Source organism: Phaenicophaeus curvirostris, chromosome 14, assembly GCF_032191515.1.
Source record: "Phaenicophaeus curvirostris isolate KB17595 chromosome 14, BPBGC_Pcur_1.0, whole genome shotgun sequence".
NCBI lineage: Eukaryota > Metazoa > Chordata > Aves > Cuculiformes > Cuculidae > Phaenicophaeus > Phaenicophaeus curvirostris.
In genome coordinates this window covers 11,558,660-11,586,302 of record NC_091405.1, presented here as the reverse complement: position 1 = coordinate 11,586,302, position 27,643 = coordinate 11,558,660, and the positions used below count along the sequence as shown (strand labels likewise).

The following is a 27,643-nucleotide window of genomic DNA, read 5'->3' as shown; positions in this document are numbered from 1 at the left end:
TTTGCTTTAACAGTTTACTTAAAATAAGTTTTGTTACAAAACAGGAATTATTTTTTTAATTATTAAAATACATAGAAACATCTAATCTTACAAAAGGCTAGATTTATTTTTCCCTTTTTCTCTTTTTAAATAGAATACACTGTGGAAGAGAAAGGAGAAGGCTGCGGTGGGAAGGAGCCATCAGTGCATCCAGTCAGTTATGTGCAGCAGGAGGAAGCGGACCCACGGGTTGGGGGTCAGAGGTGCAGGGGCCAGTGCTCTCTCCTCCACCCCCCAGCCCACTGCTGCCCCGATACATCAGCCAAAAGGCTTCTGGGCTGGAGGTTTGGGTTTTTTGTTTCTTTTCTGCTTGTTTTCCCTTCCAAGACCATGTAAACAGGGTATAAGTATTTCAAACACTTTCATCTCGACCACACTGTGATCTCTCTCGACAAGACAACTGGTAAATAACTTTAAAATAGCTTCATTTGAGACCACAAAATCCACTCTGGTGCCATGTAACACAGGCAGCCCCGCAACCGCTCTCCCTCTGTGCCTGGGCGGCCGGTGCGGGGCCCTGGCAGCGTTGGCACCAGGATGAACGGCAGCTTGGCTCATGCATGGCACCACGGTGCCTTCATGCAACAACAGGGCTTGAGAAACCTACAGGGAAAGGAGATGCTGGGATTTTTTTCTGGCTTAAAATGGAGGATGTGCATCCAGGAGCTGCCTGGATGCAGTTTTGGGGGAGCTACGGCCAGGCTGGTCCTATGGGGTAACAGAGACATGTCTGGGGGCTCACCCGGCTCCGAGCTCCCCTCTCAGCCAGATACCTCTACTGCTGTAAAATCAAAGCTGGAGAGACAGGAGCACCCAGCAGCTCCTCGCTCCAGCAACAATCAAGAGTCACAGAGTTGAGTGTCTGAGGGGGGGCAAATCCCTGCCCAGCACAGCTGTCCCCTGTCCTGAGAGGGGGGTCTGGCTGCAGGGAGACCCTGGCCCCACGCTACTCATGGTGAGAGCTGCCGTCACCCTCTGCTCACGTGTCCCGGAGAGCGATGGGATGGCATCGAAGCCTTCGTGTCTTCCAGCAGCCAGCTCTGTAGCACCATGGGGGGCTGTGTCCTGCAGCAGGGTTGGTGCTGGGGCTGGCACTCATCACACGGAAACCGGCCTCAGCTTCCCTGGGGAAGAGACATGCATGGATCCTACCAGGCAGTGGCTGTGGCCACCACTGCCCCGGCCCCGTTTGGTTGCATTTCAGCAGAAGCTGCTTTGAGCTGATACCACGAGCGTCCCCACGAGCTTCCCTGCAAGCGGCACAAGCCAGCACCCCTCCCTGCCCGGGAAGTGGGGCCAAAGCAGAGCCCTCCACCGGCTCCCGGCTGCAGGAACTCACCTGGCAGCTCTGGCTGCCCCTGAGTCAGGCTGGAATCGAAGGGGAGAGAGGTTCAGCCTCGGGGGGCAGAGCCACTGCCCTCTAGCATCGCTCCCCCCACGCACCCCCAACCCACGGGCAGTGGCTTGGCACCAGGGTGCTCTTGGGGAAGTGCTAATCACATTCCTAATGGCTAATTAGCCATTAATTAATGAGCTGATTACAAATCAGCTACATCCCCCGTGCAGGCTTTGTCTGCCAGCACCTGGGTGGCACAAGGCTGGCGGCAGGGGCCTCGTCTGCTGGAGGGACCCTGGCCCCAACCCAGGGCTGCAGTTCCCCACCACCCACCTGAGGTCTGGAGCTTCCTGCGGATGGAGGCAGCGCGGCCCGAGAGCTGCCCTGGGCTGGAGGATGCGTGGCCCCGACCAGGGGGGGCTGCGGTCCCCGGCGAGTCACCCTAAGAGATGGGGAACAGCCCACGGTCAGCCCACATCATGCTCTGGGGGTACCATGGGGCTGCTGCTAAAGAGGGCTTGGAAGAGCTGCAGGGGCTGGTGGATGCTCCCAAAGGAAGGTGGCACCAGGGGACACCCAGCAATCAACAGCCCTGGGGACCACACATGGAGGCAAAACAGGGGGACGCCGTGTGGGGAAGGGGAAGAGAAAGGGCAGCAGTGGCCCCCTGAGTACCTCCAGCTGCTCCTGGCTGGGCCAGGCGGCCAGCTCAGCCTTGCGGGAGACAGGACCCAGCTCCACGGAGCGAACCCTCTCAGCAAACTTCAAGGAGCACAACGTCTCGCTGGTGTTTTTCTCAGCAGGAGAGACCTGTGAGGAGGCAAAGCAGACAGAAGTCATCCTGCCAGCTGCTTGCACAACTCCAGTGCTCCCCTGCCCCAGCAAAACCCACCCCTGCCGGGTGCTGAGATGCTATTATTAACCTGTCGTTCCCAGGATAGCCCTGTCCAGTCACACCCAGGCCAGTGTCTGAGCCAGCCAGATCCCCTGTCACCAACCGTCCGGGCGTGAGGGACAGCCAGAAAAAGCTGCAGCAGGTGGCAGGGCCTCGGGGACCTCCCGAGGGGGCTCGGCTCGGGTGCAGGCAGGGATGGAGGAGCTGCCACAGCATAAAATCCTCCCATGGGACATCGTGCCCATAGTGATAACATCCATGCACAGGCAGGGAGGACGAGATCGTGGACTTCTGAGTTCATCCCCCACATCTCAATCTTATCTGGGCTGCACAGACAGGTGTAGAGGTGCCAGCGCGGCTGCGAACCAGCTGATGTCCCCAGGTGCAAGCGCAGTCGCCTGCTCCCATCCCAGCCCCTGCCTCCAGCATCGCTCCCACCTGCCCAGCACCGGAATGAATAGGGACCAGACCCACCTCCAAAAGCACACTGAGCGGCCACAGGGATGCCAACGGGCCCGGCCCTTACCTGCACCATCATGAGCGTCTTGCTGTCACCGCTGAGCGAGTCCTGCAGCAGGTAGGTCAGTTTGGAGTTGCGGAAGGGCACGTGGCCCTGCCGGGAGCGCAGGGCGTAAATGACATCACCCAGCGCCGAGAGGGATTTGTTGATATGCTGTGCCTCGCGGAGCCGGCTGCCCTCCGCGCCCGAGCGCCCGACCCGCTCCGATCCCGCCAGGTCTACCAAGTTCAGCTTCCCTAGGGACACACAGCCAACACCCCCCAGCTGGTGTCAGCACACGGCCCCGCACACCCTGGGGACGCCGTGGCCCAGATGCCCCGGTGATGGGCTTGCTGTGTGGCACCCACCTGTGGTGCGGAGTCCCGTGCTGTGGTCAAGGCCACGGACGGTGACGATGAGGAGGGCGTGGGAGCGGGAGCTGTGCTCATTCAGGTTGGTGCACTCCGTCGCCCGGTTGACGTGGCCAAACTCAAAGACCTGGGGGAGAGCCCGGGGAGGCGCGGGGTGAGGCCAGCCTGCCCCACATCTCCCACAAGCCCCCCGTGACCTGGGCACCCCCGGGGATGTCACCCAAGCAGTGCCAGGTCTATCAGGGTGATGACTGCTGTCAGGTCTCAGCCTGGGTGATACACCGAAGGCAAATGATGACAGGCAGAGCCCTGCAGTGACAGCCGGCATCCCACTAATCCCTGGGAGCCACGCTTTTATTTTTAACACCCTGCACCTCACCCCATGGTACCGTGACCATCACATTGCACATGGGGACCTATTTTGGTCTCTGTTGCTCCCTGTTGCTTCAGAAACGCTCCTGAATTTGAGGGTCATGCACTAGAGACACCCACCCCACAGTTCATTGTGTCCCTGGTGCCACCCTTCTGCCACGCCCCATCGCTTCACACCTTGTTGATGTCCTCCACGCTCTGCACCCTGAACTCAGTCAGCCCGGGCACATAGAGCTGCCCGCTGCCATCGGGGCACAGCTTGATCTCCAGCTTCTCCTGCGGTTCCTTCCCCAGCAAGTCCCTGGGAAAAGAGGTACCTGTCACCATCCCAGGGGGGCGATGGGGGTCCCAGCTCCCTTCTGGCACAGCACCCCCACTGTGGCTCAGGGCTGTGTGCCAAAGCAGCCCCATCCTCCCAGAGATGCTGCACACCCTATTTATCGACCTTCCCTCTCCAGCTCTGTGTTTGCTCATTCTCATCCAACCCAGCTAACGCTCCCATCCCTGCTCTTTACTGCCATCCCCATTATCCACAGGGATGCACTTCCAACCTCCTCCAAGCCCCTCCTGCCTGCAGCTGGGCAGGGAAGGAAAATATTTCTCATAGTTCCATCTCCCAGTTAGTACTTTCTAAATATAAAGTCCAGCGAGGCAGGGGCAGGGAGGAGAGGGGGATGCTGCACCAAGGCAAGGAGGAGCAGGAGCAATTGCAGGGCTGGGAGCCTGTATAATTAGTAGGGCTTGAGGGAGAGTGCTTTAAAAGGGCAGTGTGCATTGAAAAAAAAATTAAAAATAAATCCTTGCACAGCCAAATCCAGCACCCAAGGCCTGGGAACAACCTCTGCGGCCAAGGCAGAGCTGGTGGGACAGGGAGAAGAGCAGCACGGGGTGATGCCCACCGATGCTGGCTCCCCAGCAGCTCCACTCACCCCAGCAGAAAGCTTCCCCCCGACTTGCTGTACCTGAGCGACTCGTTGTAAATCTCGGCGGCACTGACGCTGATGGTGTAGTCCCAGTCAGCTGCCTTGCTCCGCACCTCGGAGAACAGGAGCTGCAGGGCCCGCTGGTTGATCCCTGGATTGGCTGCTGTTCCCTGACAGATTGGGGTGAGAAATGGAAAGGGGAAACACCTTCTTGCATTTTACTGAGCATTTTTTTTCTAAGCAGGAGCAAAGCCCAAGGGTGTGTCTCAGAGTGTCGCAGAGTCTGTGTGTCGCACAAACCGCTTGGCAGCAGCAGTGACCATCACTGGGTCCAAGCTGGCCATTAGCCCGGTAAAGGGAGGGTGCCAAGACTGGTCACTATGGGACATGAAGCCAAGGAAGAAGTCAGAAGCAAAGCCAGGCAAACTCACCTCCATGGTGTAGGTTTTTCCCGCCCCTGTCTGTCCATAGGCGAAGATGCAGACGTTGTAGCCATCAATGCACGAAGTGACCAGGGCTTGGACCTCCTGAAACACCTAGTGGGGGACCAGGGAGCATCAGAAGGTGGTTGCACCTCCGCCTCATGCCAGCAGCGTGGATGACAGCACCCACCTCCTCCTGGGATGCTTGTGGGGGGAAGACCTTATCCAGCTCAAAGGACACCTGCTTCCCCTTGTGTAAGAGGTGCAGAACAGCATCATCATCAGCGTCGAAGGTCACTGCATTGGCTGCCTCTGGGCCCTCACCATCCTCCTTCGTGATGGGGCGGACTCGCCCAAAAACACGTATGTTTCCTTGAAGAGAGAGGATGCAGTGATGGTTTCAGCCCCACTGCTGCCACCCCCCGTCACTGTCAAACACCACAGAATCATAGAATCACCAGGTTGGAAAAGACCCACCGGATCATCAAGTCCAACCATTCCTATCAAATACTAAACCATGTCAGACTGAACACTGCAGCCCGCTGCCAACTGAAACATCCCACCACCAACCTGAGCATCTCACGGAGACATGGAGCACCCAAGCCATGGTGCAGCGGGGTGATGATACCTGCCCCCCACTTAGAGACACAGTCATCCGCCACCACCCTCCACACACCTTTCAATCGCACCAGCTCGTTGTGACACTTCTTGCGGAGCTGCAGCTCCCGCCGATACTTGCGCAGCAGCTCCCGGTTGGTGCTGTGCACCTCCTCGATGGCCTGGCCGATCTGGGGGAGACAGAGATCAGCGGCTCAGCGCCGCCCCCAGCATTCGCCCCATGGCACTGGAGGGTGCCGGGGTGGTGGTCTCGGGGATTTACCTCCGCCCTGGCGCTCCGCAGGGTCTCCTGGAGGAGCAGGGGGAAGTCACGGACCTGACGCTTCAGGCTGTTGTAGTCATGGGTGAGGGTACGCAGCGCTGGCTGCAGTGTCAGCAGGTTGGTGCGGACGCCTGCAGGTACAAGGCAGGGTGAGGGTGGGTGGCACGACACCCCAGCACAGCCGGGTGACCCTGCAAGCCCCCTGCCCCTCCTCACCCGCCAAGTTTTCATGCACCGCCTTCATCTCCACTTGGGCGCGGGAAAATGCTTCCTCAATGGCACGGTTCTTCTCCTCTTCCATGGCCTGCATCTCCTCCAGCATCTGCCCATGGGCTCGCTCGAGCTCAGCCTCATACATCACGATCTGGGAAGGGAGCAATGGCCGGTAACGCTGCACCAGTGGCCACACGCCAGCATCACCTGGTGAGCACCACACAGGCAAGAACTGCAGTGGAGCTGGGCAGGGTGATTTCTGATTTACACCCGTTGCGCTCAGACCTGAGCTCTGAGTTGAGCCGCCGTCTTTTGGGAGCTCTGCAGCTGCTGCTCCATCTCCTTCAGCACCTGCCTCTGCATCCCCACCTGCTCCTGCAGGTACTGGTTCCGGGACTGGCTTTCGCACAGGGCTTGTTTTGCCTTGGCTGACTCCACCTCCACCGTCTTGATAATGTACTGGGGGAAAAAGCACCCAGAGATGGGCTGTGCTGGTGAAATAGCACGTGAGGGGCCCAGGATGCAGCCAAACTTGGCCCAGGGGGCCTATTTTACAAAATCATGGTGCTGCACTGCTTGGGGCAAAGGGGTGGGTGGCACTTGCAGCGCACCCACCAGGCACTGCTAAGCGCCCAACCCAGCTCATCTTGCCCGGCCAGAAGAGATGGAGAGCTCCGTGGTGCTCACCTTTATCTGCTGGGGCTGGGACTTGAGGCTGGCGATGGTCTCCTGACTGTCCCGCAGCCGCCGGCTCAGCCGTTCCTCCTCCTCAGCTCTCTCAGCCAGGGAGTCCTTTAGTCGCAGCTCCACCTCAGCCAAGCGGTTTGTCTTCTGCTGCACCTCCAGCTCCAGCTCTGCCAGCTTGGCCCGCATCTCCTCTGCCTCCTGCTGCAGCTGGGACATCCGCTCCTGTAGCTCTGCGTTCTCCTGTTCCCGAGACGGGGTCGTGTCACCCATGGGTGCCTGTCAGCCTGCCCCCACCACTGCCAACCCCGCTCCTCACCTGGAGGTGGGCACAGCCCTGGCATGGCACCTGCTGCTGCCGTCGCAGCTCGCGCAGCTCCCCCTCGCACGCCTTCATCTCCTGTCGCAAGCGCTCGTTCTCAGCCACCAGCAGGTCCCGGTGCTTCTCCGTGTCCGTGCCACCCTGCCAATGGGAGGGGATGGAAGCCTGCACCCCTACAGGGAGCCCCCAGCCTGCTGCTGCACCCCAGGGAGATCCCTGCCTCCCACGGCAACTCAGGGAGTCCCCAGCCTGCTGCTGCATCCCCGGGAGACCCCAGCCTGTCTCGTCTGAGAGCCTCCATTGTGCCCAGAGACCCTCAGGCTGTCACATCAGGGAGTCCCCACTCTGCTGCCCCTGGGGAGCCGCAGCCCCCAGAGGGGCTTTCACCTCCCAGGGCAGAGCACCAGTGCTGGGGAGCCTTTGCTGACGCTGGACAGAAAGTCCCACAAACTTGCATCCCTCAACATCTCTCTCTTGCCTCACAGGGTGCAAACTGCAACCCTGGGGATGTTTTAATCCTTCTACACCCTCCCTGCGTACCCCCTTCCTCCTCAGGGCCCCACAGCTCTGGCGTCCCTTGGGGCGAGGGTGGCTCAGCCCAAGCCCTGCGGCAGCTCACCAGCTCCGAGCGCAGCCGGCTGATCTCCTGCGCCTGCTCCAGGAGCTTCGCCTTCAGAGTTTCAACCTGTCAATGCAAGCAAGGTTACCCAGGAGGCATCTCAGCAGCTTTTGGAGGAGACCCCGTGGTGCCACCCTGGCCACCGACATCCAGGCTGTCTTGCACCTTCATTACACCTTAATTTTCCACCCTCCTTTGAGCACCTGATTCATGTGAGCTGATTAAAATGAGTGTTAATGAAAGGCTTGCTTTGACCTTGTTCGACCATGGGTATAATTTGTCCATGTTGAGCATTGACAGAAACCATCATTAAAGAAAAAAATAGCATCCTGTTTGGAGAAGGAAAAAACCCAACCTATCTGCAATTGTGTTTAAGGAGCCAGAAGTGCCTCATCCTGCCCTTGCAACACAGCTTCATTTTGCCTTCTCTATTTTCTTTCTAGGAAAGCTATCTTTAGAGAAAGAGGAAGCAGGAGCTCTTTAACAAGCCTACATGTCCAAGGGAACGATGCTCTCCAGCCACCCCAAGCTTGGAATCTGCTCATCCCATGGGCACCAAGCTGTCCTCCCTGCAAATCCAGGCAGATTTCACAAATCCTCTTCTTTTTTTTTTGTGCAGGGACCAGTGAGGCTCCCAAGAAAACACACGGTTATTCAAATATACGGCAGCAGTGAGTGCTTGGCAAACTCAGCGGTCTGGTGGGCTGTGTTTTCACATGGTTTGCCTGCCTGCTCCGGCCCTCGGTCCCATGCCCCAAACCCAAGGGCCACTGGGCAAGCAATGCCATCTCTCCAAAATTTACCCTGGGGAGAGCCAGACCTGGCCGTGCACTTCCCCGCTGTCCCCCACATCCCAGCCCAGCTCCCAGTTTCCCTGCATGAGGAAGCCACCATGCTGCCAAACCCCTTGTCCGGATGAGGTAGGGTATTGTCTCATCCCAATAACCAGCTTTTTCTAAGCAACCGGGCCTCCATGGACCATAATTTAGGAACTGCTGATTAATACCAAACACAGATGTGCTGAAATGGTGCTGTAATTAATGATGATAAGTTATTAAGCCACGCCCTTGCGGAGATGAAAGTGGGTGAGCACCTCCTGTGCGGCCCCACGCGCTCAGCAGGGCACGGCCGGGGGCTTCCATGGGCAAGCTCCACGCGCTGACGGCCACGAGCATGGGAAGAGGTGGCTGCTCCCTGCTAAAGCCGAGCTCCCCACTCCCTCCACAGCGGCTGTGCGTATGCCAAAGGCACCAGCGTCGCGCTTGAGTGGGAAAATCCCATTTCCACATTCAGTAAAATACATTATTAAGATTTTTTTAAAAAGTATTTTTAAAAGAGGGGAAGGACCAAGAAGACAGAGTCACAGCTTGTTACAGAGAAGCTGCCATCCCAGCCAGCCAACACACACGCCGCAGCCTGCCTACTGCTCCCCGTGCCAGCGGCACCTGAAAATGCTGATGCGCCTCCATCCCCTACCTGTTCAGGCATCTCCGGCTGCATCCTGCTCTTTGGAGGTGACAGGGACTCCTTGGAAGCTGGATCTGGCTCAAGACGTGGCCCAGCCATCCCCAAGCTTTGGAAGCCGGAGTCAGCGCTCTGCCCCGGCCGGTACCGGCCGTGCTCGCTACTGAACTGGCCAGCTCAGGGCTGGATCCCGCCAGCGCTCACGCTTGTGTCATGCAGACTATGCCAACCAAATTCAGGACAATTACCTCCACCTTTTTGACACCCGTGGAACAAGCAGAACCTGACTGTAACAGCTTCCACAACAGCCACATGCAAATCCCTTTACAAGCAGCCAGAATTTCAATCTCCCTGGGACAGCCCTAGTCCTCACGCCAAGGATGCATCTACACTGACACAGGAGATGGTTCTGAGGGGGTTCTGGTGGTGGTTGCCAAAACACTTTCCCCTTCAGCAGACAACTCTCTGCCTATATATTCACTTCACGCCTCCTGACTCTTGAAAGTCATCAAAATGAATCCGCTGGGTCAGTCTAAGAGCTTATCCTGTCACAGTGGTTCTGCGCTGGGAGGGATGGATGATTGCTGCAGGGCTCTGACCTCAGCGCCCAAAGCCCTCCCAGCCAAATCATGTCCAAGGAGCCACATGCCCTCACCAGCATTATCACGGTGTCATTGTAATGTCAGTTGTGGGGCTGGCAGGACAGCTGCGATGTTGCAGAGCAGCTGGGTCCAACATCATCCCTCTGCACCTGAGCAGACAAGATGCTCCATGATGGAGATCCTACGCTCCTTCCAGGCACACCCCTCACAAACTGCAAACACCAGCACTCTGGCCAAGCCACAGCCTGAAGTTGGAGACCCCAACGAATACCCTCACGTCTCCCTGTCCCCACCGTACCTGGCTTTGCAGCTGGAGAGAGCGGGAGAGCTCATCGTTCTCCCGAGCAGTGAGCTTCTCCTGCAGCCCCAGCAGCTCCTCCTGCAGTCGCAGCTTCTCCTCCTGCAGATGTGCCATGGAGGCCATCACTTTGTGGATCACTGGGAAGGGCCGGGCTGCTGGCAGACTGGAGCGTTTCCCACTGCAAAGTCTCCCTCCTGCAGCAGGACAAAGACGGAGCTGGTCAGGCTCCAGTGCCTCACTGGCGAATGGGATGCCACCAACGAGAGGAATCGGAAGGGGCTGCAGTGGAGATGGGACGGTGGGAAGGGGGACTTGTCAAAGCCCCACAGAGAGCAATCATGTGCCAGGAGGGGCATCCCGAGCACCGCAGTGCTCACCACAGCCAGCTAGGCTAATAGTGGGGATCTGACTGAGTGAGCCCCTGGGAGAGCACTGAGAGCTGAAGGGATCTGCCGATGCCATAACACAGAGCGCCTGCCCGTGCTGTTGTGCCATGACACAGCCCCAGCACAGGCCGAGATGCTGCCGCCTCACTCAGATAACAACCGCCTTCACCACAGCACTCTGATTCATCCCAGCATCCTTTTTTCTGAATGAGCAGATGCTGATGGAGAACCAGTATGTGATCATATTATTAAAGACTGCATCATTATACACAAATATAATAGAAGCCAAATTAAAATTATACATGTACCCTGAATGGCCATATTGCCTAATCCGTGTGTGCTTTCTAACCATCATAATATTATTTTAAACATCGTTTTCTGTGTGTTAGTAGAGCCACTGTGGCTGACAGAAGCCGACCTGGACATACATCAGAGCCTACCAAATGAAACCCTAAATGACTTGGTAGTTCCTAAGAAGAAATGAGCTGTCCTGACTCATTCCCAATGCGGGGATGAGGCACTGCAGTGGGCAAACAGGCATCCAGGAACCCAGCTGCCTGGCGCCTTTCCCTGCTTGCCACAGATTTCATCCACTGCCACCAGAAACATGAGGTTTTAAAGGCAGGAGGCGATGCTGGGAATTGCTTTGGTGCTTGCAGACAGATGCTGCCTGCTTTATGGGAAACAGCCTGGATACAAGAAGCAAGACTTCATTTGACTGTGAATCAGACTTTCTACCTTTAAAAGGATTTAAAGAGCCATTGGAGTGAGCAAAAAATTATATGCTGGGAGCAAACCATTGCTCTGCTGTTGATTGCGTGCCATGGGACTCATGCAACAATATCTACAGAAGGGATCATCGGATTTTGTCTTCCCACCTTGGGCTGGACACCCTAAAACAGCACCGACAGGTGCCGGCTTTTCTTTCTTTCTCTGCCAAAAGCTCAGCCCAGCTCAGGCAGGGGACTGTGATGTTCCCTTTAAACCCAACACATACAAACCCCACCCCAAAACTCCTACAGTTAACAGGAACACCAGCTCTCATCCCTTGGGGAGCGTACAGGGATAAAACGAGATTACAGAAGGCACCAGGGTTCTTGTGGACACACAGCGTGTCTGCACACATCATCCATACTGAGCCCAGGCTGGGACTGAAGGCAGAGCCAGGTTCAAAGCCACAAGACGTGCCTGCACACCAAACTGCCAGGCAGGGGTGATAACATGCTTCTCCGTACAAATAATATGCTTCTCCATGCTCCAACACCTTCCTCCTGTAAAAGCATCCTTGGGAGAGATGATGCCAGCCAGACCTGCATGACATCCACCACTGGGCAGACGTGCTGGTGGCAACATAGCATCTGAACATAGCAGGTGTAGCACGCTGACACTTCTGTTTCCCAAAATGCTTTGAAACCCGTTTGGAAAGGTGCACATTTCCAGAGCTCTGCCCCATGACCATTGCCACACAGACTCCCTTCCTCCTGCACCCCTTCCCATCAGCCACCCGAGACCAGGAGCTGCTTGGAGATGCAGCTAGGTACCATGCTAGGAGCAGCTCCTGGGATGCATCCTGACAGTCCTGACTGAGAAAGACAGGAAACCACACAGATTCACCTGTCCTGGTGCAGCCATGCACACCAGATGTATTTCCACAAATGCTACATTTTCCTTAAGAGGGAGGAGAGCAATGGGTTTGCTGGTGCTCACCTGCTTTGTTCACCTGGTTAAATAATTCATGGATTGCTGAGCATCACCTGACAGCTGGCTAGTGTTCAATCTCTTCTGAGACCCAATCCCCTGCAGTGAGCGCAGTCGCACGTCTTTGTGCACTCCAGAGGAGGAGAGGTCTCCCTGATACCTGCTAGCAGGCACCAAATGTCCATCCCATCGCACTCCTCTTCCCAAGCGCCTGCTACCACATCCTGGCTTCCTTCCCCCTTACCTGCTTTCTCCAGGTTCATGGTGGAGGCTGCCTGCACTGGTGTGGCACCGGCTGGCTCACGATGTGGTGCCGGTGGCTCCTCCGTGGCCGCTGTCAGGGCTCGGTGCCGGCTCTCTGCCTCCTGTAGGGCCTGTGTCCAAGAAGAAACAAGATGGAGAGCTGAGATGCAGCAACCATGCGCGTTGTGGTGGACACGGGGCCAGCAGCCAGCATTTCACTGGGCTGGCCAGGAGGAGCGAGCAGGGAGGAGGCCACAGAGGACACGACAGCAGGACTGGGGGAAACCCTCCCTCTGAGGGATTTTGGTGTTGGGAAGCTGCTGAGGTGAACTTATGTTGCTTTTAGTTCTTCCCATAAATAACTTCTTCCCTCAGCTTTGTTATACAGCTAAACTGAATATTACCTATTTTTCTCTTTACAGTCGCAAAAAAGACCCTGGCTTGCAGGCAAGTTTGAATGTGAACGTGGTGAGCCATGGCTTACATAATGCCATGCCCTATGGGATAGAGCACAGCTCCAAAAAAAACAGAGAACAAATCTGGAAGGACGGAAAGGAATCTGGAGAAAGTCCTAGATTTCAGTCTACTATATCTTCCACTAGCTTTCAGGTGAAAAAAAATAAATCAGTTGTAAAAAAGCACTACAGCATGGGTGCTTTCAGAAAACTGAGCTGCCAATCAGCCAAGCTTGCAGAAACACTCCCTGCCCCACTCAAAAGTGCCTTTTACTTATATCTTATCTCAGAGTCCATGCCATTGCCCCACGAGCCAACAATGCCGGGGAAATCCATCCCACTCTGGAAGAAGGGCAAATATATACGCCAAATATTTTTGAGAGTAATTGGGAAGGAGGCAGCAGGAAGGTCCTCCTGGAGAGCAATGGGTCTACAATACGTCTACACTTGAGGCTCTGGGAGGGTTCTGCTGGAGGGAGTTCATCAAGGCTGGTAGAAGATAAGAAGGTGTTTTCCTTCTTTTCAAAGAAGGAGAATTCAAATTATTTACCCAAAGCCCAGAAGGAACTGCTGGCAGCAACACCAGTACACAGTGTCCTGACACTGTCCCTGGCCATGGTGGCCTTCCTCCTTCTCCTCCTCCTCCAACCCACTGGCAAAACTATATCACTGCTGCATTTTCTTATCACCCTTCTGCCTTGAGCTCTCCTACCTACGTGACCCAGAAATGACCCAGAAAATGTTATTACGGGCTGTTCCCTGGCATCTTTCTGATTTTCCCTCCCAATCCAGGCAGCAGCTCTGCTCAAGGAGCATGGCACTGGGGTCGAGGGCATCTTTCCCACCACCCCAAAACCCTCTCCCCACCCGAGCCGCAGCCGGCTCAGCGCTCCTCACCGGAAGAGCCAGGCAGTGCCCGCGGGCGTTTGCAATGTCCAGCCAGCTCACGCTGAGGATTTTATGGTGAAGCAGCGCAGGCAGCAGAGGAGCCACGGGAGAGGTGCCTGCTCCACTCCCAGTGACGCACGTGTCCTGCCCGCAGCCTGAGACGGAGCAAAAAGCGTCACTGGATCAGGATGGATGCAGCCTTGGGCCTCGCTCAGCAAACCCACCTCCTCCTCCTCCCCACTTCCACCACCACACCAGCACAGTGGAGATGGTGCCCAAGTTTTATTAAACATGTTAATTATGATAATTAGAAAAATTAGCCCTTCAGGGGGCGGAGACTTCTTGCCAGTGACTAGTAATGAGAATTCAGGGTGCAGCATCCGTCTGTCCTCTGTGGGACCAGATCTGTGTCCGCCCCTTGGGGACATCCCATCTCTGCCCCTCACCAAGCCGCTCCGCTTCCTGCGATCCTATCTTGGAAAAGCAGCCAAAGCCAGCTTGCATCACTGAAACCGGATGGACAGACACTGCCAGCATCACCTCCCTCCACTGCCCCCAAATATTTCCTTCATTCGTCACGCAACCAACCCCGAAAGCCGCCAGGGCAGCAGTTCCCTGCCCTTCTGAGCCACACAGAAGGGAAACAGCAACTCAAGGAGCTTTTTTCCCATGGCTGTGTCCTCCTCTGCTGTGGGTAAAGTAGCTGGTGAGGTCTATGTCCCAACAGGACTTGCCTGGGGACCCCGTGCCCCCTCTCCATCCGCCTGTCACGAGTGCTGCTACCACTGCGGGCAGCCAAACGGCCTCTCAGGCAGGCAGGAAAGAAAATCAACAACCCACATATAAAACCCTGCTAATGCAGGCTTTTTTTCCCTAAAATCAGACAGAGGTGCTTGGGTCAGAGGTAAAATCAGCATCCAGAGGGAGATGTGCCCCGATGAAGTCAGTCCATCGCACTAGACTTCTTCCCAGCTTGTTATTAGCCATAACATTTCATGCATGCCCTGAAAATCAAGCGTTCCCACAGCACTGGCAGATGCCCAGATAAAAGACGATGAGTCCCCTATCCTGCTTTTTGGCAGCAGCAGCAGCCAGGCAGAGGAAATGCTAAGAAACCCGTTTTTTGGAGGCTTTGATGCCAACCAGAGTTCGTCTGGGCTGGCCCAAATGCCAGGGAAGAAGCAGTGCCCAGCTAAGCGGCTGCCAGCACGCAGGGGAGGGAATGCTGAAGCCAACAACAAAAGAAGCCTGAACAAGAGGGGTTCAGCCTCCTCCTTGCATGAAACCCATAGGGCACCCCTGCAAGGGAGATGGGAAGGGCTGTTTCCCAACAAGCAGCTGCAGGTTGGGGCAAGCAGCTGCCCGCCCGCCTACAAAACGGCTCAGCTGCCACAGAGGAAAGTCCTCGACTAAACTCACCTACAGGATCTGTGCACCAGGGAGAGATAAGGAGCCCTTCCACGGAGCGAAGCGAGGGCCCTGCATCTTCCCTGCTTTGCATGCCGCTCCGTTTTCTTTTTTACATGTCAATTTTTAACTTTCCCGCTTGGAAGGGCCAGGAGGGAGACGGAGGAAGCCCTCTCTGCTCAACCCCCCAGCTGCCTACCGCTTCGTGCCTGCTCCCAAGTTTCTGTTTCTCAAATCCCAAGCCTCATCCGGAAAGAAATGTGAAAAATGCAGGCTGGCCTGTTCTTGGCCTCTCCTTCCCCAAGCACAAGCAAGGGCGTGAGTGTGCCAGCTTGAGCCCCAAGGGATGAGCCTCCGCGCCGTACTCACCGTCTAGGGGAAGGTCCTTCGTCTTCCAGGCGGTTCTTGCAGAGGGCACGTATCCCAGATCCCAGGTTTTGTGGGATGTGATCATGGCACAGGGTTCCCGAGCACAGCAACACCTCTGTGGGTAAGCGCAAGGAAAGACATCTCAGCTTGCCTCAGTTCCCAGCTGCGAGAGCCTAGGGGACGGGGCTGGAGCGAAGAGTGATGGCAACACTGTCCACGGCTCCAGAATCCCGTGCGAAGTCGCATCAACCCCACTCTTCCAGTCCCGGGGCGCCCAAAGCCGCGGGCTCCCTCCGTGCTCCCGGCGGATGTGACCTAAACAGTGTCTGTAATTAATTTACTCATTCCTGAAGGCTTTCCAGGCTCCTCCTAACTGTGAGCAGGGGGGATGCATTTATGAACTCGGGGCAGGGCAGGCAGCTGGGACCGGGGGCGCCTTGGCAGGAGAAGGGGCACCGAGCCCTGGGGATGCGGGGATCCTTGGTCTCCCAACTGGCTGTCCCGGTCCTTGTCCCGGTCTCAGTCCTCGGTCCTGAGATCTCAGCTCCTGTCCTGGTCTTTGTCCCAGTCCCAGTCCTTTCTCCAGGTCCTGGTTCTTGTCCCCGTTGGTTCTGGTGCCGGTGCTTGTCCCAGTCCTTTCTCCCAGTCCTGGTCTTGGTTCTTGTCCCGGTCTTTGTCCTTGTCCCAGTCCCTGTCCCGCTCTCGGCCCTTTCTCCAGGTCCTGCTCCTAGTCCTGGTCCCGGTCCTGGTTCCTGCCCCAGTCTTGGTCTCGGTTCTTTCTCCTGGTCCTGGTTCCTATCCCAGTCCTGGTCTTGGTCCTCGTCCCGGTCCTTTGTCCTAGTCTCGGTCCTTTTCCCAGTCCCAGTTCCCGGCCTGGTCTCGGTCCTTTCTCCCGGTCCCGGTTCCTGTCCCGGTCCCGGTTCCGGTCCTTTCTCCCAGTCCCGGCCCCGGTCTTTCTCCTTGTCCCAGTCCCGCTCCTTTCTCCCGGTCCCGGTCCGGGCTCTCGGGAGGCTCAGCCCCGCCCCGGTGCGCAGAGCCCGGGCAGCGCCCCTTCTCTTGTTGCCGGTGCCGGCTATCGGGGAGCCGCCCCCCCAGCCCAGGGCAGCCCCGGGGCCGCTGCCGCAGGGCGCTCACCGGCCGCTCACCGGGCGGCCCCGCCCTCGCGGCCCCTTCGGTAACGGAAACGCCGGGCTCCGCCCCTCTCCCGTCGCCGTGGAAACGGCCGCAGCCCCCGCTGGGCCCCGCCCCGGGCCTCCCGCCGCCTCAGCCCCCGTCACCCCAGCGCCTGCCCCCCCAGCTACACCGGGACATCCCCAGCTACACCAACGCATCGCCACTCGCCCCAGTACCTCCCCAGATACCCCAGTGCATCCCCAGATACCCCAGTGCATCCCCAGCTAGCCCAGTACATCCCCAGCTAGCCCAGTGCACCCCCACTTAGCCCAGTGCATCCCCAGCAACCCCAGTACATCCCCAGCTACCCCAGTACATCCCCACTTACCCCAGTATCTCCCCAGTCACCCCAGTGCATCCCCAGTCACCCCAGTGTCCTCCCAGTTACCCTAGCACATCACCATTCCAGTACTTTCCCAGTTATGCCAGTGCATCCCCAGTTACACCACTGCATCCCCACTCACCCCAGTACGTTCCCAGTCACCCCAGTGCATTCCCAGTTACCCCAGTACATCCCCAGCCACCCCAGTGCATCCCCAGTCACCCCAGTGTCTTCCCAGTTACCCCAGTACCTCCCCAGTCACCCCAGTACCTCCCCAGTCACCCCAGTGTCTTCCCAGTTACCCCAGTGCATCACCACTCCAGTACTTCCCCAGTTATGCCAGTGCATCCCCAGTTACTCCACTGCATCCCCACTCACCCCAGTGCATCCCCAGTCACCCCAGTGCATCCCTAGTCACCCCAGTGCATCACCACTTACCCCAGTGTGTTCCCACTTACCCCAGTAGCTCCCTGGTTACCCCAGTGCATCCCCAGTTACCCCAGTGTGCCCCTGTCTCTCCACACCCCAGTCCCGGTGCTCTCCGGGGAGCCCCATCCTGCCGTGCCCCCAGCAGAGCTCGTTGGGCGCTCCTGCCCTCTCTTTCCGCACCGAACCCTGGCACAGCACTGTTCCCTGGGGGGACAATGGGGTCAGGGCCACCGGCACCACCAAGAAGGTGACCATGGTGCTGCTGACCCACTTAGAATCATGGAATAGTTTGGGTTGGAAGGGACCTAAAGACCATCTAGTTGCAACCCCCCTGCCCTGGGCAGGGACATCCCACTAGGTCAGGCTGCCCAAGCCCCATCCAACCAGATGACAAGGACCAGAGGTGACAAACTGTGCCCTCGCGCCCACCGCATTCCCACCGTGCCCAAACACCAATCCAGCAGCCGGCACCAATGCCGATCGGCAAGCCAGGGGACTCAGATTTCACCAGGAAAACAACCTGTTTCTAACCTGCAGGCGTGAAGAAAACAACACAACGTGCCCTGAGACTTTTCCAAAGGCCCCGGTGCCAGAAAGGCAATAAAAAGTTCTGGTTTAAATATAATTTATACGCATTTTTAGGGTGTGATTTGTATCTACCTGTCTGTATTGCACACACAATCATTATGTTAATGGCTGGTTTGGGTGACACAAGTTACTCATGACTTGTTCACGGTAATTAACTGGCAGTACCGGATATTTCCCACAACAAAACCGTACTTGGCGTTGTGGCGGGCGCCCTATGCTGATGGCTCACGTCCGCACGCCTGACGTGGGGATGACCTGGGGGTGCACGGGGCCCGGGCAGGTTTGGGGGTGGCTTGGGAGATGCAGGTTTGGCTCCCAGTGCAGCTGAAAAAAATCCAGCAAAAATCTCCCAGCTTCTGCGAAGTTCCACCTCTCTTTCCTTTCAGCTGAGGTTTATTGCTGCCCGCAGTGCAGAGCCCTCCGTGGGGATGCATATGTGTGTGTGTGTGCCTATAGACGCATGTATATATATACATATATGCACCCACAGAGGCCTCAAGCAGTCGCATTGATTTGCATAAATATCCTCTTATCTGGGCAGCTCCTTTGGCTGGTTTGGTGTTAATATTGACACACAAAATTCCTTTCTACTTTCCGATAGCAGCAGTAATGCCGTATCATCACTGACTTCATTTATAAGCTGTAAGGGTAAAATAAATGTTTATGTAAATGGCTTGAAGTGATAAGTAATTTCCTGGCTTTTGAATGCTTCTGGTGTTTAATGATATTGCAATTATGAAATGCACGTAAGTCGAATCAATTACATCAAATAAGTCAAAATTAACCAGGCATATGTATGAATTCCCCAGTTTGGAAGAAAAAAAACTTAATGAATAAGAATGGAGGAAAATTTTAGATGCAGAAGAGGTTTTATGCCAACAGCCATGTTCAACTAGTCACCAGTGAGCATTAAAAAGCCATGTTCAACTAGTCACCAGTGAGCATTAGAAAACCCTACGCCTCTGAGCTGTGGGGCTAATTTTTGGCAAGGACAGCATGGCTTTCCAGCAGCCCCAGCACAGCAGGGACAGGATCTCCAAGGATCTAGAAGTGGAGTTGTTTAGAGCTAGATGCACACTGGTGGCCAGATATCAGCTCCGTTCCTCTTGGCTGTAATGCTATTTAGCTCATGGGAGTGCTAGGAATGCCAGGGGGGGCCACTGGCCACCAGATGAGCTGAGGGGCTGCAGGGCAGGAGCCCGTGCAGGCAGCGGGTACCCTGATTGCACCATCATCTCTGAAAGGATTCACCTGCACTGGCTGGGATAACCTCCGCTTGGTCCTCCAGCGATGCTCTGGTCCTCTTTTCCTTGGATGTCACGTCTCTACAACCTGAGTAAGCACAGGCTGACGACATCGCTGAAGGTATTTTTAGAAACGCCGCGTTGCAGGCAGGCAGAGAAAAGGCAGCGACCGGCCAGGCTTGTTGCCAACGGCACCCTCCTGCCAGCACACAGCAGGTAGCGGGAAGGCTCAATAGATCGATGACCATCAGCACTAAAACACAGCTACCCTCTGCGGACAGCATGGACTCACCGTGGGGCACACTGCCGGGGGACGGTGACCCCAGCACGAGTTCAGCTCCCTGCTTTTAGCCCAGCCTTTTCCACAGCTGAAATTCATTGCTGTTGCGATGCTGTTAAGTCACGCAGGTTAATTCGTCTTTTACTTGGATGAAGGGAAGCTCCAGCAATCGATACACATCGCTGAGAGGGGCCTTTTGCATTAAGGCATTTGTTCTGCCCTGAGCAAATATTTAATGAACCTACATCTGTAAAACAGCTGAAAAATCCCCTAAATCCCAGCAAAAATTTAACTCCCTCTCACCTCCCTTCGAGCAACCCAATAACCCAGTCCAGGAATGCAGGCAGGAGCACACCTGAAGCCTCCTGTGTATTGGGATGCTCCCTGTCGAAAAGTCCCACCAGAAACACCAGATATCATGAGAATGTATCCTCAGAGCACAATTAATTATAACTTGGCTCTAATTGTTCTAATTTTGCTTTTCCTTGAAGAGGTGAGGGGATTTCTCAGCATCGCTGAGGTGTGGTGTGCCGAGCTGACACTAAACGCTTACCAAAGCAGGAATGACCCCCTTGCATTCTTACGTTGCCCTTTCACACAAAGACAGGAGATTTAATTAAGTCTTAGCATGCTCCTGAGAAATTTAATACTCATTTTAAAGTTCACTAACTGAATTAATTCAACCCGGAGGCTCTGATCCTTCAGATAGGGTTGTGTTAAGCTGGGTGGAGAGCGGGAGCTGCAGGGGGGTGTTGCAAGGATTGCTGCCTAAACCCGGCGTGCTGGGATGCTGCCAGCCCCAGCAGCAGCTTCAGATGGATGCGGGGGGCTCTGCAACTGCTCGGCTCAGCACCCCTGGCCAAGCCCCATGAGCCAGCTAGGCTGGATTTGGGTTCCCAGCGCAGCAGGGCAGCGCAGAGCCAGGACAGGGTTGAGGGGCCGTCCAGTCCAGCTGGGAGCTGCTGCACACCACAGGTTGGCTCTGCCTTCCCCCCTCCTTTATATCAAGCAGATAAGAAAAGCAACGTCTTTTTCAACCCTCTACGTTCAGGTAAAGAAAAGTTCTACAAGCCACATGGCAACCTGCAAGCATTACTCATATGCAGTCAGGCGAGTGCAGCGCGAGACATAGCAGCCATCAGATGGGTGGCTCCTCCTCCCCTCCAAATTTCTGACCTTGGACTGTCACAGAGCCATCTAACCAAAACCTCAGCCTCCATGTGTCCCTTTTACCTACCTTTTCTCTGTGTCATATTTTTCAGCTGGCTTCAGGGACGACTTTAATGTGCTTGTGCCTCCTGTAAGCAAAGCACCACGGGGCTCATCCTGTGCCGTGGCAGCTGCCGGGGAGCTGTGAGCTGCTCTGTGAGAGGACCGCAGCTCACCTGCTAAGTCATTAATGTTTCATTGGATTAACCAATACGGGCTCCTGCTTATAAAGCCCTTCTTGGAAGCCAGGCTAAGAATAAGCACGAGGTGCCCCAGCTGAGGCTGCAGCTGCACTGTAGGTTGAGGAATGCCCATGCTGCTTGGAGTGGACCCAGCAAGAGGCAGCTTGATGCCAAGTAAGTTCCTTCTACGATGTTTTATCCAGCAAATAAAAATCAAGGCTGTACTGGAAAGATCGCTGCAGCCCAAGCAGGAGATCCTGGAGTTCCCAGTCTGGCAGAAGCCGACCCGTGGTCCCTTGGAGAGCCCCTATAGGGCATCCTTGGGATCTTCCAGTTTGGCACCTCATGTGCTTTCTACAGTTCTTTTTATACAAACAAAAAAATGTACGAAGATAGACGCTGTGGGTGGGCAACTGGGATTTTTTTCAGGGGTTTGCTACTTCTGCTGCTCGTTTTCTCCTTGAAGCCCCTTACCCTGTCTGGGTGATACCAGTAAAAGGGTGTGCCAAGACAGGGTTAGGCTTTTCTCTTCGCAGGCAGAAGTGATGGGAGCCACCTCCTTCAAAAAGTATTTTCAGTTCTCAGCAAATCCATTTATTTTTAGTGTCCTCCAAAGCGTGCTTGACTTTGGAGAATAAATGAAGTAAAAGCAGTAATTCTGAATAATTTGGGAAATAGAGTTTTTGGGGCTGATGGAAGTATCTGTGCGATGCTGAGGGCTGGTGGAATGCAGGGCTCACTAATAATATCCAGCTAGTTTAGGCATGGGCACAGGTGAGCTGAGAAAAGCCTCTACAGAGAAGAGTGAAATACCCCTGTGGTGCTAAAATAAATGCCCCCATGTAAAAGAAAATATTGTGACAGTGGGTAATCCACGAGACAGGCTCAGCTGCATCCAGACTGCAATGCGAAAGCTGCGCCCAACAAAGAGATGAATATGCAAATGAGGTGGGATATTCCTCGATGGAATTAAACAGCCTTTCCACTAAATGGCTTTGCTCGATATCGAGCTGTCTGCAAAATCCCGCTGCGAGTCCATCCTGGCACGGGTACAGCCACACAGGCCCAGCAGGCTCTTGGTGCACTCTGTGTCACCTATAGATTTTCACGTGCTCTAGGGATGTTCAGTGGATGTGGTCCAGCTGTCTTTTCCCCGGTGCTGCAGGGATGCTCCCACCTCCTCTATCTGCTGTCAGGCGATCCCTTCTCTGCTATTATCTCCCCTGAGCTGGAGCACGCCAGCCCACCCCACGCTATCACATCTTCCCACTTAACAAGGAAAAAGGGTGAAGACTTTCTAGTGTAACTTACTGAAACATATTTCATGGTGAGTTAATTATAGTGGACCTAACTAGGATCAAATTATCTCTTTTTTTTGCTTTCCTCAAAGGCGCAATTCATAATGGTGAAGAAAATTGCTCTCATTTAATAGGAGGAGTCACCAAAGAGATCCATAAAACCATCTGCCAAAATTTTACAGGGAGAACTGTTTTTCCCCTTTAAAACTTAACACACAAAGATGCATAACTACTGCAGAAATTCACACTGCTTCAAAATAAAAGCATTATTTCTTGTTCCTGTGTTGTCGCTTCAAAGCTTTAGACTACAGAATGGAAAACTGCAATTGAAGTGCCAGGATCTGTTCTCAAAGCAGGTTTTACACCCAACGAGGGGCTGTAGCTTCTTGGCTAAGCCAGTGGAGGCTGGGGAGACAATCAAAGGAAATGTTAAGTTCCAGCCTCCCGCTAAGATTTAGGGAAAACGGAGCAGCACGGCACTGTGCAAGGCTATTTCAGAAAAGCAAACTTTTACTTCTACGCCCAATGAATATTAAACAGTCACACGTTTCAGCTCTGCTGCCTGCGCCTGGCACTGCGTGAGCAGATTTAATTTGTCTTTATGAAGAAGAAGAGCCCCACACCCATATTTTTATGCATGTGCCTTAGAGATGAATGGAATGCGAAGAGTGAACCTGAGTCCTCTCCACCAGGAGATCCCTTGAGCAATCACTCACAACTGGAAAAACAAGGAGGCAGTAAGGAAAATCTGGCAGTGCTGGCGGGAGGAGCAGGCAGGAGGTTTTATGCAAACAGAATAACTGCCAGCTTGCTGCTATTTTTCATTCAAACCTTTCCAAGCTTTCAGGAGAATTTCAGGTTCCTAGAGAGGCATTGGGTGAAAAAATAAGGATGAGATGGAGAAAGAAATGGTACTCAAGGTGGTACCAGAGTTCTCCGCTCAGCTGGCTTGCGCTCATCCCCACCAGACAAAAAGTGCTGCTTAATTAACCCCTTGGGAAACAGCAGCGAAAGAAGTACAGAGCCTGTGTGCAAATATCCAGGAATCTTTCATGAAAAAAACTGCCAGCCAGGGAAGTTTTGCCCATTTTCATCCCCAGCCTTTGCTTTTGACACAGACCCCGTCCCGCTCACCCCCAGCCCCCAGCTCTCACCTGTGGGCCCAGCCACCCCAGGCCTGGCCCGTGGCTTTTTTGGAAGCATCCTCTTCCACGTGCCAATCTCTGCATGGTGCTGGCAGGTCGGCAGAAATAACCCTTGAGGCCGCAGCACTTGCCCTCCTCGCTGGGGGCAGGGATGCTCTCCGCAGCCTGCATCCCGCTCCTCTTGCTGCTCACCTTCTTCCAGCCCTGCAGTGACAGTCCCGCTAGGGCACACAGCGCGTGCATGGCCCCACACGGATGGGGAAGAGACGCTGAGCTCCGGATACGGCCTGTGTGGATCCCTGCTCAAGCCACCCTCGGAACCCGGGCAGTAAGCTGGGCTGGTGCACCTGGGCTGCTGTGGCCAATGCTCGCAGCAGCAATCTGGGGTGGGATGCTTCACTGCGTTTTTCCACACATGGTGCCATGCGGGTGGAATGCCAGCACCGAGAAATCGTTGTCTTCTCAACAGGCGCTTTGCCAACTCAGTCCCAAACTCAGGGATCCCTCGGTGAAGCCCCTCAGCAGTTCTTCTCTCCCCTTGGTAAGGACCAGTAAATGCTTTCGTAAAGATGTGGTGGTGCCCAGTCCCAGAGGGTCCCAGCAGCTGATGTAGAGCCAGAGTGGCAGGACTCCCCAAAAAGATGCTCCACTTGCTGCCAGCCTCCCCAGTGAGTGAAAGCAGAGGATGATTTCCAGCACCCAGTGTCACCTTCTCTGCCCGTGCAAACCTCTGGTGGCTCTGCCCCATCCATGACCACAGAGAGAGCAACATCCTCTCCACTCCCATCTGCCAGTGCATTAAGAAAATGAGAGCCGATTAAAGTCCGTCCTCTCCCAAGCACCATTGGTCCCAGGCAAATTGCTGACACAACCTATTTAGTAGCATCGTTGCACAGGTGGACTTTCCTCCTTCCCCAGACATTAGATAGGTTTGGGGTCACTCAGCTCTGCTGCTCTGAGCTCTGTCTATAGTCAAAAGTGGTTTAATTGCACAGAATGAGTGGCTTAGTTGGATTTTTTTTCCCATAACATGTTAAAAGATTGGCTTAGGCACCGACTTTCCCTGCCAACCTGCTCCTCCACTGCACACCACACAAGGATATCGGGATGGGATGGGATGGGATGGGATGGGATGGGATGGGATGGGATGGGATGGGATGGGATGGGATGGAATGGGGTGGGATGGGATGGAATGGGGTGGGATAGGATGGGAAGGAGCTCAGAGGAAAGTGCTTCTGTGTGTCCACACTACCCCATCAACCTCCATGGCCAGACAGCCCCGTGGCACTAAAATCTCTCTTGTCTCTCGAGGCAGGGAGCCGGGAAAGCCCCATGTCCTTCCCACTAACCTCCACCTGCCAACACTTTCTAAAAGGCAGCCAAGAACGCAAAATCTGGGAGATTTGCAAAATAAACAGTGATAAATGCAAACACCTTGGTTCCTGTGCCAAGACACACAGATCGTATCAGGTGAATTTACAAAAGGAAAACCGCTCTAATTAGTGTTCAGGAAAGCACTTTAATAAGAAGCACGTTAGTGTAAAAAGCAAGAGTGCCAAGAGGTCAAGTCGTTCCTAAACACCAGAAAAACAGGAAACAGGGCAGAGCTTGGCTGCAGCACCATTTTCTCACTTTTTAAATAATACTTTAGGCTATTAGTGAAGAATTTATAGACCCCAGTGCCAATGCCCAGTGAGAGGGCAGTAGTGGCACTGTACACAGCAGGCTCTGAGCATCAGAAAGCCAGAACTGGCCAGCTCACCCTGCAGAGGGTTAGGCAGCCCCCACAAGCATCTCTCCTCCTTTTTGGGGCATAGAATAGGATTTATGGCTGGAGATTCCTCTTGTGACAGGAGACCAGAAGCCTTGTCAATCCTATGAATCCCATCTCACTGGTGGCTGTGACAGCAGCTGGTAACCATGGCAGCAGAGAGATTTGCACGTGATATTGGTATTTCTGCAGTACAAAAGAGCCTCTTATCTAGAATGAGTAACTAGTCTGGCTGGTCTTCATTCTTCTGGTTATTGCTAAAGAGAAAGCGGCACAGCACAGCCCACACGACGCTCACCCTGGGGTGAATTTGGACCATCCACAGGGAGATCCATGGACTAGGAGGTGTGGGAGATTCCAGGACACGAAAGGTTGCTCAGACAGGTGCTGCAGCCACAGCTTTGCTGCCTGGAGTCAGACCTAGCCCACCACTTCTGAACACTTTCAGCTGGAAAGGAAGCAGTGGCCCTGATCTATCTCACTTCCCCAGTCGTTTACCTTTCAAATTCCTTCCAGTTTATCCAAGAAAACAGCTTTTAAACTTTGTTTGACTTCCAACTCTTCTCATGGATCAAGTAACTTCAAAAAGCAGGAAAAAAAAAAATGTGTGAAATAACATAGGTATCTAGGCTTTGCTTCTGAAGATGACTCAGAGCCAACTCTCTGGATATTGCTCAGATCTCCCCAAGACAATCACTCTAGGACAGGAACCAAAGTTGGAAAGTTCCATCCCAAAATAAAAATGGGTAAACGGAAAGAATGAGGAAAGGAAAAATGTCATCCAGCCCAAGCTAAAGCAGCTGCTGTTAATAAATGCTGGTTGGGGCAGCCGCCAGCTTGTGTTTCTGTGTGACCCTTTCCCGAATGGTGCCCTGGCTGCTTTTTCAGGGTATTAACTCCAGTGGGACCATTATTGTACTTAAAAGAAGCTGTGTGCTCAGGCCAGAGAAAACCAGACTTGTATTACCTCCATTTTAGAGGAAGGCAAGAGGCATTCAGGGTGATTTAATTGCAACCCTGACTCAAAGCAGATCTACATGATGGAAAAAGTAGATACAGGCAGAAAAAGTGGTGTACAGACAGTTCTCAGAATTAGCATGTCCTGCTGGTTCAGGTCTCCAGGTTTCAAGGTTAAAGTGCTTAATTTGATTTCAAGCTTTCTAATTAAACACCATTTCACCGTGCTTTCCATTTATCCTGCAACTCCTTTCTAGACCTGAGTCTAATCCTCAAACCTGCTTATGCGTTTTTACTTTCGTTATAACCTTATCAGTGATTAACCTTCAATTGCTCTCAATCTTTTTAAAAGATTGCTCCGACTATAAATACAGAAAAGCTCCCTGTCCTGTTTCTATCCAGAGGAAAACAACTTCCTCCACAGTCAGATGCCTGTTGTGGGTTATAGCCTTCCTTCTGTAAGATGATTTTTTTATCGGAGACATTTGTCTTCTCTAACTTCATACAGAGCAGTAAATCACTGTCACTTTTCCTAAAGACATAACAGCACAGGCCACAAAGGATATGAATACCCCTCCAGTATAGAAAGTGTGGGGGTATATATAAAAATATATAAAAGTGTGTGTGTGTATATATATATATAAAATGTATGTATAGAAGCATGTGTATATATATGCATGTGTCTATAATAAAACAGTATATATAAAGCCCCCAGTAACGATGCTACTTGTGACAGAGAGACAAAACCTAACACATTCATACAGATCCAACAACAGCAAGCTCTGCTTCTTCCTTCAGCAGTTATCTAGTCCACTTATCTCACTCAAAAGCAGCAAACCTGGTTTCCATGGCTATGGACCTCTGAGAAATCCATTAATCTGAAATATAAGTCCGGAGGAAGACTGCAGTGCAGAATTTCCAGGGTGCTGGACTCGCAATAAGCAACTGCATGTCAAGATCCCTCAAATACTGCATTAATATTATTAGAGGATATTGTATCGGATTGATCCAACACTTAAGGACATCAAAGCAGAACGAACAAAAGCTAATAAGAAATGCAGTAAAGGTACATGGAGCATTACCAAATCCATCAGGAACATTACAAGGGCAGTGGAAGGAAAAGACCTGTGATAAGCACGTGCTGCAAGACGCTTAATAGGAGCGAGTGCAGGGGAAGACCACTGCAAATATAGCAACACTGGTAAATGAATGGAATTAAAGAAATCAGCAGAAAGCCAATTTTTGGCAACTCCCAAAGCAAGAGGCTCTAAATGAGCTGCCCATCTCCTTAGCCTACCTGCCACTGCTAAACAGTCCTGCACAGCAAACAGATCTGAGCTCAATTCTCCAACCAGCTTGTAAGCCCAACCCTACCTTGACCTTAATTATTACCTGGAGAATAATCTCTCTAAAGAACTAAAGACGTCAACAGTTCCCAGAAGAGGATAACTGCAAATCTCCCCATGGTTCCAGAATTACCGGTTATGTATCCATCACCATCTAATGCTGCAGTTTGAAAATTAAGATCTTCACACAAATATTTGCCATTTAAGAAAGTGGTTTTCTCCTCCTCCTGGTGATTAAAAAAAAAATATAACAATTCTATTAGTAGTATTACGGGACCTCTGAGCCTCTAAAAAGTTTACTGAAAAATCTG

The 27,643-nt window shown here is 53.8% G+C and overlaps 1 protein-coding gene across 6 annotated transcripts; it reads right to left on the bottom strand.

Annotated features, from left to right (window-relative positions):
- On the bottom strand, nt 1-23,524 carry KIFC3 (kinesin family member C3). Of its 6 annotated transcripts, XM_069868410.1 has the most exons (22): nt 23,268-23,524; nt 15,389-15,503; nt 13,622-13,767; nt 12,271-12,400; nt 9,940-10,136; nt 7,576-7,641; nt 6,954-7,097; nt 6,638-6,877; nt 6,236-6,409; nt 5,954-6,101; nt 5,738-5,868; nt 5,534-5,645; nt 5,048-5,229; nt 4,867-4,971; nt 4,475-4,605; nt 3,690-3,813; nt 3,138-3,267; nt 2,797-3,026; nt 2,051-2,185; nt 1,709-1,817; nt 1,379-1,407; nt 1-1,163 (listed from the first exon to the last, which is right to left on the bottom strand). In XM_069868410.1, the coding sequence occupies exons 1-21, from the start codon at nt 23,499-23,501 to the stop codon at nt 1,403-1,405; spliced, it is 2,988 nt and encodes a 995-aa protein (XP_069724511.1). In that variant the 5' UTR covers nt 23,502-23,524; the 3' UTR covers nt 1-1,163; nt 1,379-1,402. The 6 variants fall into 6 exon arrangements, with proteins under 6 accessions (XP_069724511.1, XP_069724510.1, XP_069724509.1 ...); XM_069868409.1 differs by having other exon boundaries at nt 1-1,407; XM_069868408.1 differs by lacking the exon at nt 1,379-1,407.
- Nucleotides 23,525-27,643: the final 4,119 nt, after the last annotated feature.

What these genes read in the sequence shown, in the direction of transcription:
- KIFC3 (XM_069868408.1), bottom strand. Translation starts at nt 23,501, where the DNA reads ATGCACGCGCTGTGTGCCCTAGCGGGACTGTCACTGCAGGGCTGGAAG. An exon ending in TGGGGTGGCTGGGCCCACAG is followed by an intron (nt 15,504 to 23,267) that starts GTGAGAGCTGGG and finishes GCTTACCCACAG; the next exon opens with AGGTGTTGCTGTGCTCGGGA. An exon ending in GAAGGACCTTCCCCTAGACG is followed by an intron (nt 13,768 to 15,388) that starts GTGAGTACGGCG and finishes GCTCCGTCTCAG; the next exon opens with GCTGCGGGCAGGACACGTGC.